General features: G+C 44.2%; 1 protein-coding gene across 1 annotated transcript in view; it reads left to right on the top strand.

Annotated features, from left to right (window-relative positions):
* BBS5 (Bardet-Biedl syndrome 5 protein) overlaps positions 1-9,783 on the top strand; it is a 57,297-nt gene extending 47,514 nt beyond the window's left edge. Inside the window, exon 9 of the mRNA XM_080281001.1 lies at positions 9,550-9,783. Within this exon, the coding sequence (XP_080137127.1) occupies positions 9,550-9,765 (216 nt within the window). The 3' untranslated portion in view covers positions 9,766-9,783. The remainder of the gene's footprint in view (positions 1-9,549) is intronic.
* The last annotated feature ends 1,945 nt before the right edge of the window (positions 9,784-11,728 follow it).

Here is an 11,728-nt window from a genome sequence, read left to right on the forward strand (position 1 = left end):
GGGAGACCAAGGATCAGATGGAGGGATGGGGTTGAGAGATATATGAGAGAGGAGGGAGGGCAACCAATCGGCAGAGGACAGGGGAACGTGGAGGTGATTTGTTTGTAGCCACTTTTTATGGAATTAGTGTATGATGTCTGGCAGTATTTATAGATATTGTAAATAGAGGACTAGACCCAACCTGACTAGAATGTGTCTATTTGCTCTCATAGCATGGCTTGAATTTATATGCTGATCTAGGTCATTATTACTAGGACAGAAGTCACCCTGTACAGGTATTTAGCTGATCATCATCTTCATTGTGTGCTGTACATTTCACTTTGGGTTTTGGGCCATTTCCTTTTCTATATCTTTAGTAGTTATTGCTCACCTATGGAGAATTATTATGTCACATGTGCTTAGGTAATCCATTCATTTTAGTAGATGACAGTTGTACGTGTTACACAACCTCCCTTCACCCTACCTGAGGGTTATGTGTGATATGCACATCTTGGTGCATTATTTCCCTCCCCATAACTCACCTTTCATTTAATTTTGTTTATAAAGTCTCAGATATAAACAGAATGAAATGAAGGGTGAGATCACATAGGCATTTTAATATGGCAACCCAGTAATGAGTCAATGCCATACAGGCCAAACAAACCAGCTGATTCATCCAGTTCAGCTCTTCACACCAACTCATTCAGCCATTCCAGAATTAATGAAGTATCAGGGAGCGTTACATTCATTTTACAATGCAGTCACATTGAAGTTAGGTATAACACCTTTCTCCTTACTTCTTGATGTATTAATATCATTTCTTTACCTCTGCACAGTTGTACGTAACTGGAGTGTGGGGGTTTGATCATTCTTAGTGCCAAACAACCTATAAGTGAAGGAAAAAGGAGGGAGTGGGGTTGTCAGTGCAATATTTGTTTATTCACAGTTGCAAGGCAGCAGGTTTATTGTGAATGTTTGTGGTAGGTGGGGGCGCTCATCATCCACTCACTCGATGTAGTGCTGCTCTCAGTTGTCTGCCCTTTCCTCTCCATCCTTCATTCCTTCCTTTCTCTTCTGTCTTTCTTTCCTTCATTCTTTCCTTGTCCTTCTGCCTACGGGTGACTTTACACTCCCTCTTTTGTCTTTCTTTCCTTCATTCTTTCCTCTTCCTTCAGCCTGTGGGTGACTCAACACTGAGTGACAAGCCATATGGTTTCCTGTACACCAGGAAAGCATTTACTACGCCGGGTGGTAACCATATAACCAGATTTTGCTAACCATATAACCAGATTTTGGCGCCTGGTGGTTTTAGTGGGTAATTATTGTGCTCCAATCGGATTGAGCCGGCGAAGGTTTATATCCAAGGGATGGTTGGGGTTGATTGCTCATGTAATACCACTCGGGGATGAGTGAGGCTGGTCACTCTCATCTTAAATGTTGGGACCAACTGCCTGGCCCCGGGCTCCTACGCTCCTCATGGGGCCGTGTAGGATTGGATGATGGATGGATGGATGGACAGTACTTCATGGTAATATCTTTTACAGTATAGAGTATGTGAGACTGAATTAAACTCAAATTTCATTTCATTGTTTTAATGCTGGTATGTTAGATCTGGAAATTTAGTCCACAGCACTGTAATAGGATTAACCCCTAAAACGCGGCTGTGTACGGCCGATCCCCTCGCTGTGGCGGGGTTGTAGCGGGGTCTGAGTACCTGTGGGAAAATATTTGCCAAAAATCAGAGATTAACCCTAGAGCATTAAAATTTTTATGGCATATAGTACTTACATACAGCTTTCTCCTGAGACACATGTTGAGCCTTTATGGACTACCAAAGGACTTGTGAAGACTTGCAAAGTTGGGTAACAAAGTCTTCACTTTCACACCTCCAGAAACCCGGTTTTCTTTCTACCACAGCCTCAATCTGTCACAGTACATTGTATACAACAACGTACAGGTTGTTTGGAATCCGTATTTGTACAATAAGCACTGAAAATAAGGCTAAAATGAACGGAGCGCACGGCTGACATGCAGCGCGGCGGCGATCTTCCCGTCACTATTGTCACATTTGCCTTTTCACGGCTAAAAACACGTATACTACATTATTTTCCATCATAGTACTTTGCAAACGTTCGCTTGTCACTATTACGGCCATAAAAATCACTGTCACTGCCAGTATTGTGGATCGGGACTGAGGAAGACCACCGCGGCGCGAGTTTATTCAGCCTTACGGCAGGCACTTTATTCTCGCTCCGGTAGGCCACTCGCACTTCATTTCTATCGCTCACTTTCACTGTAGCTGTCCGTTTTTTTGCCTTATTCATCAGTGTCACTGTCCATTGTTATAAAAATAATCTTTTCTACACAACAAACTGTCACTGTCAGAACATAGAATAGGAACATATGCTTTCATCTTCTTACACTGGAGTGACTGTCACTCGCAATACTTATATTATTACTATGTACAATTATTTACACCAAAAAACACTGTCACTGTCAGTGCATTTACAAGTACATACACTAATTTACACTCATCAGGCTGTCACTGTCAGTATGTAAAAGAAAACTAAACACTAGTATCACTGTCACTCTCAGTATTATTTCCAAGAATCTTACCCTTATTTTCAAAATCTAGTCAGGCTGTGGTAGTCAAAGAAACATGGGTAAGCACAGAGGGGAACTTTGCACTCTTTGCACTGCAAGGAGGTGCGCCTAAAGGTTCTGTCCTGCCTGGTAGTGTGGCTGCACACATGACACCTCCTCAGTGCTTTTCCCCTCTTGGCAGTGGCAGGCAGTGGCTCCAGGTGGTGTCGCTGAAGGTAGGCCTGACACTGTAGGCGGTCTGGAGGTGTCTGAGGGTGGCGTTTGGGACCTGTTGCAAGTACCTGGCCATAACGCTGAAGCAGCTGGTAGACACAAGTCTTAGAAACTCTTCGGAGAGAGTAGTTTGCTGGCTTCCTGTTCTTGATTTTATACAGGATGAAGGCGTTCAGCATGCACATATCAATCAAGTGCAAGAACACCTTCCTGTACTAACGACGCTTCTTCCTCAGGCAGTCTATCTCTCCGATCATCATGTCAGACTTGTCCACCAGCCGCATATTGACGTTGTAGTCAATGACAGCATCAGGCTTCATCACAGGCTCGCCAGTCCTTCTGTCGACCTTCCCTGTGGCCCGCATTTCCCCCTTGTGTACTGTGGTGAGCACATTCACGACTCTCTTATCATGCCACCTGATCGCAAGCATCTTGTCAGATTTCTTCAGGTGCACGTCTCCCCGCTTTGACTTTTCAGCCTCGGGGAAGGCAGGGTAGTGTGCCCTATTGCTCCTGACAGTGCCACAGGATCCGACGCTGTGTTCAGAAAGGTACTTGGCGAGTTTAGGAGCTGTATAGTAATTGTCCGTATACAGGACATGATTCTCGCCAAAGTACTTTTCCAAAAGCACTTTCACCACAGAACCAGAGAATCCAAGGGGGTCAGTCTTGTCCAAATCGACATTGCTGGCGGTGTAAATCACGAAGTCTAAGATGAACCCCGTCTTGCAGTCGCACAGCACGAAAAACTTGATTCCAAAGTGGTGCCGTTTGTTTGGAATGTACTGCACTAACCGAAGACGGCCCCTGAACAAAACCAAGGACTCGTCGATCACCACTTTCTTGAAAGGGCGCAGGAACCTCGTAAACTTATCCTTGATCAAGTTCAGGATTCCCCTCACTTTCCATAATGGGTCAGTTCGGGAAGGCTCATCATTGTTCGCGAAGTGAAGGTAAGTCATGAGCTGCCTAAAACGATCGCGGCTCATGTATTTATTGAAAATTGGTGTTGGGCAAAGATCGTCTGAACTCCAGTATTCCTCCAGCTTATGTTTCCAATTGTGGGGCATCAATAACATCAACCCAATAAATACAAAAAGTTCCCTGATCGTTAGAGGCACCCATGCTGCCAACTGCGACGTGTATGGCGTTGCCGCCTCACCTTCTCCTTCGCGAACTGCAGCAGATTGCCCCTCGTACCTGTTTGTCTCGGTACAAATCTGTTCCATTACCTCGTTGTCAAGGAAGGCCAACAGGTAGTCCAAGCATGCACCATCCTCGTCGACAGGGAAGTCAGCCTGAACTCCACACCCACTGTCATCAAAGGGCAGATCCTCCGGCACAAAATCTGAGCCCTCTGACCACACGAAGGCATCAAGAGTGCCCTGCCTAGGCTGCTGGGGGCGGCGGGGGGTGAGGCAGGTCGTGTGGGAGTGGGTGAGGCAGGCAGTGAGACAGTGCGTGAGGCAGAGGCTGTCCTAGGTCGTGTTGGTGTAGTGGTGGTGGTGGTGGGGACATTATCAGAGGGTTCAAGGTCACTCGCGGTGGCATGACTGGCGAGTTGCCTAGTGCGAGTTTCCTTACGAGCTAGCCTTACACTAGGGGACAAAGTTCTAGCTCTACCAACACGAACACTGGGCCTACGAAAACCTCTACTACGTAAAGTAGAACGTCTACTTCCCTTTCGAGGTGGTGAAGGCGACTCTGAAGACTCAGGAGACAGGGCAGCAGAAGAGGAGGACGAGAGAATGGGGCTGGGAGTGCGTGGCGGGCTGGCGGTGGCGTGACGTGGCGTAGGGGACAATGGCAGTGAGCATGGGTCACCACTCCTTTTCCTCTTTGCCCCCTTCCCATATTCCAGGCCCCTTTTCACAGGAGCCTTGCCTGTTGAGGTGCTTGGCACTGAAACAGTCACTTCTGGCACAGACTCAGCACTCGATTGCATGTCAGACTCTGCCAGGCTTGACCACACACCGACGTCACTCCCATAATCCATTGAAGCTTTCAATAGTTCACTGGCTATTGCAGAGTCACTCAGTCCCTTAGCAGTTCCTGGTAAGGTTTGGAAGGGGGTTGAGGTCACAAAACCCTTTTTCGGAGGGCTGGAAGGCACAGACTCGGAAGAGCTTGAATTTGACTTGGTGTCACCGTGGAAGATTCGCGTGGACTGACGCTAATCAGGGGCAAATCGCGCGAAAAAATCACAGTGTGACAACTGGGGAAACAAGCGTTTCCCAATAGCAGAAAGTGCTTGCGAGATGACGGCGCAGATTGACACGTATGAGCCGTCCGCGCGTTGCTATATTGCACGACGAGGGAGGGCCGTGCATCGGTGCGTGGGTGGGTAAAAAAAATGATACTTGGCAACAACCGAGGTCAGTAGTACAAAGGTCAAGTGTGCTAAACATAGCTCATGGGTGGCGGTACTGATAGACAATACCAGCTGGAGCCTGCTTGCCCGCGGTTATTCAAAATTAACTCAAATCGCAAACGCGACGATCCGCCGTTCTGTCCTTTGGGCCGACCGTAGCAAATGCGACGATCCGCGTTTTAGGGGTTAAAGTACTGCCAGGTGGAAGCTTGTTCATAGTAGTGTAATTCCTCACTTTACAATGAAGGTATGTTATTAAAAATTGCTGTATAGAGTGACAGTTCCCATAAGTGAAGGTTATTGTATATTCCAGCAAAAAGCAATGTCATAAAAATTTTAACGTTATTATACCAGTGTGTATTAAATAACAGAAGAATTAGTTGGAGAAGAACAGGGAGGTTTTAGGAAGGGAAGAGGTTGTGTACATCAGATATTCATTCTTAGATCTTTGGTGGAAAAGTTTCTAGAGAAGGGAAAGAAGTTGAATGTGGCCTTCATGGATTTGGAGAAAGCATATGACAGAGTGGATAGACAAGGATTGTGGAAAGTATTAAAAATATATGGAGTAGATGGGAAATTGCTGAATACAGTGAAGAGTATGTACGCGGGTGCTAAGGCTGCAAGTGCGTGTGGAGAGTGAATTGAGTGAATTTTTCTGTTTGAAGGTTGGACAGAAACAGGGATGTGTCATGTCTCCATGGTTGTTCAATCTGTATATGGATGGGATTATAAAAGAGATACAAGGTAGGGCAGTGGATGTTGGAATGGCCCTAGTGAGAGAAGGCAGCATTTGGAAACTCCCTGTGCTGTTGTTTGCAGATGATACTATGTTGTTAAGTGAAGACGAAGGAGAGCTGCAAGGCTTGGTGGACAAGTTTGGGGAGTGTGTAAGAAACGGAATCTAAAGGTGAATGTAGGTAAGAGTAATGTTATGGTCTTTGAGAGAAGTGAAGTCAGTGAATGTACAGTGAGGGTGGATGAGGAGGAAATGGAAAATGTGAGTGCATTTAAGTACTTTGGTAATGTGATGAGTAAGGATGGAAGTTTAGAGGGTGAAGTGCTTGAAAGGGTACAACAAGGAAGAAAGGTTGCTGGTTCCTTGAAAGCAGTGATAAGAAACAGGGAAGTGAGGATGGAAGTGAAAAAGTTACTACATGACAGTATTGTGATACCAACTCTAATGTAGGGAAGTGAAGCTTGGATCTTGTTGGAGGGACAGAAGCCAAGAGTGAGAGCAGTGGAAATGAGTTACTTGAGAGGAGCATGTGGAGTTACATGGAGAGACAGACTGACGAATGAAGAAGTGAAGGAGTGTTGTGGTATGGATGTGGATGTCATTGGAAGCATTAGGAGAAACATACTGAGGTGGTTTGGCCATGTGGAGAGGATGGAGAGTGCGAGGCTGACAAGGAGAGTGTATGTGAGTGAGGTGGAAGGGGGGAGAGGAAGGGAGAGGCCAAGGATGAGATGGGGGGATGGAGTGGAGAGGTATATGAGAGAGGGGGGTGTGAACTGGGAGCAGGACAATGAAATGGCGAGGGACAGGGCGACATGGAGGTGATTTGTTTGTGGCCACTCCTTACGGTATTAAGGCGTCTGGCAACAGATGGATAGATAGATAAAATAGTAACTGTATGGTATTTAATTTTATGAGTTACAGCAGTATATATTGTAATCTACTTTAAAAGTTCACAAGCCTTTTTTGGGAATTAAAAAAAAAAAAAAGTCAAGTTTATTGCATCGGGTGCTCTGACCTTGCCGCTCAGCTACACATCTTGACCACATATTCATGTAATTGATCTGCCATATGGAAAGTGTTCCCAAGTCAGTAATCTAGTATGTTCAGTGAGCAAGTAGTGTAACGCTGAATTATGTGATTATTTGGTGGTATAATCCAGCACAGCACTACAGTAAAGCACCAGGCTTCATGCCTAATAGAGACAGCAAAAAGTACTGCCAAAGTTTATTCCACCAAAGTTGAGACATTGACCTTATAGGAAATAAACTAATAGGGACTGGGCCAATAAAGAAACTCACCCCCCCACTGTATTTCTTACTTTAAATATGTCCTAAGTTACCTGAATTGTTGCAGTTAATACATTAAATCATAAAGTAACACTAAATTAACAATAAAACAAAAACATCATAAAATACACTTAAATACAGTATGTATTAGCAATATTACTTACACATGTAACGCCCACACTCCCTTCATCCAAACATAATACTGTACTGTACTCACCAGAAAGACCGGGGTGAAGGGCTTAATGAACTTGTTGCTAGGGGGTATCTGAGGCTTTGGGTAGGGTGAGTGGGCCCCACAACTGCCTCCAACACCGTTCCCATCATACCTAGTTACACATTTCCATTATCACCCAGTCCACCTCTGGCTCTGCTTGAAGCACAGATGACTAATTTCCATCAGTTACTAATCAAGGACGCGAGAGTGTCGCACCCAACTTGCGGACACACTGAACACGTGCAGGAAACAGGCCGAAACTGAGTGTTAGCTCTGGCGTCACTGTGGCGAGAATCCAAAACTTGTGCTGCCGGAGGGTGTGAAAGTGCATTTTATAGTTGTGAATTTGCAATCACAGAAATATTTGATGGCTGCCACCAAAGTGCGATTTGGCCAATCTTGACGCCGCAAAACCTGGTGTGCCTTACTGTACAGCACTAGGCGTCCTCAACTGATTTAGTATTGAAAATAAATTTAGTCATTGAAGAATTACACTAAATGTTTAAGCATTTCATGTACTAGGAAAGTACTGTTTAGCACATTGAAAAAATGATTGTCTGTTAATGTGTGTTGTAATGAAAAACATTTTGTTGTAAGTACGGTACAGGGCCATCATGCATCCTGCACATTTTAGGCTCACATATTTAAATCTCAGAAAGTTGAGTAGTGACTACCATTCTTATCCCAAGGGTAATCCAATTCTCATTTAATCTCTATAAAAAATTACATGTAAAAATGCCATTTGGTAAGTATTTTCTTAATTTTGGTGCAATCACAGGCATAAGATTTTTGTATCATTGGTATAAAGTTGACTAAGGATATAAAGTTGACCAAAAATGTATACCAATTGTACTAGGTGAGTAGACAAGTCCAGAACCTGTATACTTCTTATATGGGACGTAATGGAATTGGATGTTGTTGTTGTTATTGGGTATTTGTTGTACTGAACGTTGTCATGAGAGTTTGCATCTGAGTAGTGGTTGGGGTTTATTGCTAACATAATGCCATTCAAGGCACGCCACTTCCACCCTTGCCTTAATATCAGGACTGAATAATGTAGCTTGGAGCCCGACGCCCTGATGGGACAAAAAAGATTGTATAGATAGATTGATAGATACTTGAGTTTTGTTATAAAAATGCGTGCACTTTTTATGCTGAAATTGTAAGAGTGGGCTATAAAAGAAATTTGTGTACTCAGAAAAAAATACCGTACATCTGCTGCACCTAATTTTTGTACTTAGAAATATAGTTGCTTACATGTATAGTGTAATTTAAATATGAATGGAAGTACAAGCCAGACTTATACCATAGGTCAGCTTTATCTAACATTTCAGTATAGTATACATTTGATTTTAGCCAAGAATTTCCAGATAGAGAGTGGAAAAAATTGGTTTTGTTTTTTACCACTTTTTTTTTTTTCTTTTTCTTCTTTATCATCTGCCAGATTTTGTATTTGGTGAGGATTTGGGGGATACCTGTTACACATAAAATGCATGAGGACATTGTACTGTAATGAGCCTGCCAGTTACCTAGTATAGTTAATGAAAAAGTGTTTTGTCCTACTGCTTTTAATGTTCTGTACATGGCTAAAATGTTTTGATTAATGGGCCACACTGCACTGTAGGTGTAAATACTCTCCTTGCCCTTCTGTAGCACTCAGAGTAATAAAACAGCACACTATAGGTAGGTATATAGTCTAAGGTACTGTGCCGGCTTAACTGATCTGTCGTGTGCGAAAGACTTTCTGATTCCTATCCATTAAATTCCAGGGGCAGAACCTTTTTTTTTGGAGGGGGAGTGTGTACATTGCTACCAGGAAATCACTTAATATTTTGGGTAGTAACCTTACAGCCAATGGGTATGGTACTTGTTGGGGTAGTGAGCTAAGGTTTTTCAGTTGGATGTTAATGGTTTATGTCTGAGGGAAGCTTGGAGTTTATTGCTCACATAATGTCACTCAGGGGAAAACATTCAGTCGTACCATAAATATCTGGACCAAGTAGCTGCCGTGGGCCCGATACTTCTGGTGATGCAGTGAAGGATTAGGTGATAGATAGTAAATGGAAAACCTGCCTAAATAACGTTGCTAGTAAATAATTTATTGCATACACTGTTATGTGTGACCCTGTGTTGTAAATGTCAGCCGCCAGGAGAGGAAAGTCAGCTGGACCTACCTGAGATGGATGAGGCTGAGGTAGAGGATGACGGTGGGGACACGGCTGATGTCTTGGCTGCGTACCTGGCAGATGGATGCCACCAGGATCGACATCCAGTTTACAGCCCAGAACTTGGACTGGCCATTGAGAAGCTGAAAGAAGGATACACTTTGCAGACACTGTGGGATGTCATTCCAAGTTAAGGAGTCTTTGCCTACTGTGCTGTGGTAAGGTAGCTCAACATTAGCCTTGAAAGTTCAGCCCAGACCCTAGTATTAGTGTAACTGACCACCCCAGTTACACTCAGATTCCTTATCCACTCTCTTCGTACTCCTCTTACCAATCTTCACACCTCTCTCTTCCTCGCTACGAATAACTCTGTTCCGTCTCTCAACTTTATCCACGCCCCTGTTTCTCATCCACTCACCATATGCATTCTTCTTTTGCACCACAACTTGTCTCGCCTCTTCATTCCACTATGCTGTTCCTTGCACCCCCTTTCGTCTTCTCTTCACCCCACACACCCCTTTACATGCTGCACAGATTTCTGCTATGTCTTGCACATATACCTTCCACATCCCCCATCTGCTTCAGATCATATTTACCCAGTCACTCCTCCACTTCTCTCTTATATTCACTCTCTTGCAGCCTTTCTACCCTCTTTGTATGGACTGCTTCCTCCTGTCCTTCCCTTCTACTCTTCCATTTCATTTGAACCTTGACTTTCACTCAGAAAGTCCACTTCCTCAACCTCTGGATGCTCATGCATCCATTACACACATCATTCTATCATCCACACACACATAGTCATTGCCTTCTGTTCATTCAGTACACCACCCACCCTTCTCATCACTCACCACTAATAGGTGTGGATCATTTTTGTCTAAAGAGGGTATTGGCTATCACCAACCCCCTCCGGCACAAATGTCCACTAGAGCATTGCCATTCTCATCCACTTCTGCAGGTACACCCCTCTCTCCAACCACTCCATTCCGTACATTTCCATTCATATCTCCAGTAAAAAACATTCTCTCATTCCGTTCAAACTTTTCCATGCATGCTTCCACATTTGTCCAGAACTCTTCTTTCACCCTATTTGCACGATCTTGCTTTGGCGCATACACACACAGTCACCCACATTTGTAGTCCAACTGTCAGTCTTACCCACACAATCCTCGAGGCAATAGATCTGTACTCGTCTTATATACTCCATCCATCTCTCGCACTCTACAATACAAACTCCTTCTTTAGCCCTGTCATTCTCACCTACTCCCGCACATATACCCCACCCATACTCCCATTCCCTCTCAGTCCCACGTTTCCATTTGGTCTCATTTATTTCACATACATCCACTTTTGCACCCTCAAGCACCTAGACAATCTCTCTCTCTTTCACCTCATCATTCTCACCCCTTACATTCCATGTCGCAATCCGTTCCATGTCCTTTATTCGATCCTTGATTGTCACATGTTGGTCAGTCCTGGTCCGAGGCTTCTTGTTCATATTTTTAGTTAATAGTTTTCCAGAGAGGAGCACTAACCCTCTGCCAACCCAGTTGTCATCATGTAGGGAATGTGCGTTGGTTGGTAATAAGGTTACCACCCAGCGTTGTAAGTAATTTCCTGGTTTACAGGAAATTATTTGGCTTGCCTGGGCACCTACGCTCCTCATGGGGCAACATAGGATTGGATGATGGATGGATGGATTTGGCTTGCCACTCAGTTGATAGCTACCCTAAAATAGAGTACTGCTACACCAAGTGGGTGGATGATGGACGTCCCCACCTACCAGTAATGGCTATATGATGATTTTATATATATATATATATAAAATCTATATCATCATCATCATCATCTGGACCTTCTTTCCCACCCAAGGGCAGGATGAGGAGTAGCAGTGTCTAGACAGCCCAAATTTGCCCAGTCCAATGGGCCACGCTTCCATTCACTCATCATTCAAGTCCCCAGAATCCTGGCTGTATTGGATACGCCCAAAACATTCACCGCATTCTGTAGCTTCATATAAACGTATCCGATTGAGTCAATCTGGACGCTCCCACATTAAAAAGGAATGCCAAAATCCCTGATCATGCACTTCTCCTCACAACATTCATCCAGCCAGCTCGATCTTTTGTCAGTTTCCTAGCCTCAATGACTTCCAAACCT

Source organism: Coenobita brevimanus, chromosome 87, assembly GCF_032717465.1.
Source record: "Coenobita brevimanus isolate Jiangsu-jjx chromosome 87, ASM3271746v2, whole genome shotgun sequence".
Lineage (NCBI taxonomy): Eukaryota > Metazoa > Arthropoda > Malacostraca > Decapoda > Coenobitidae > Coenobita > Coenobita brevimanus.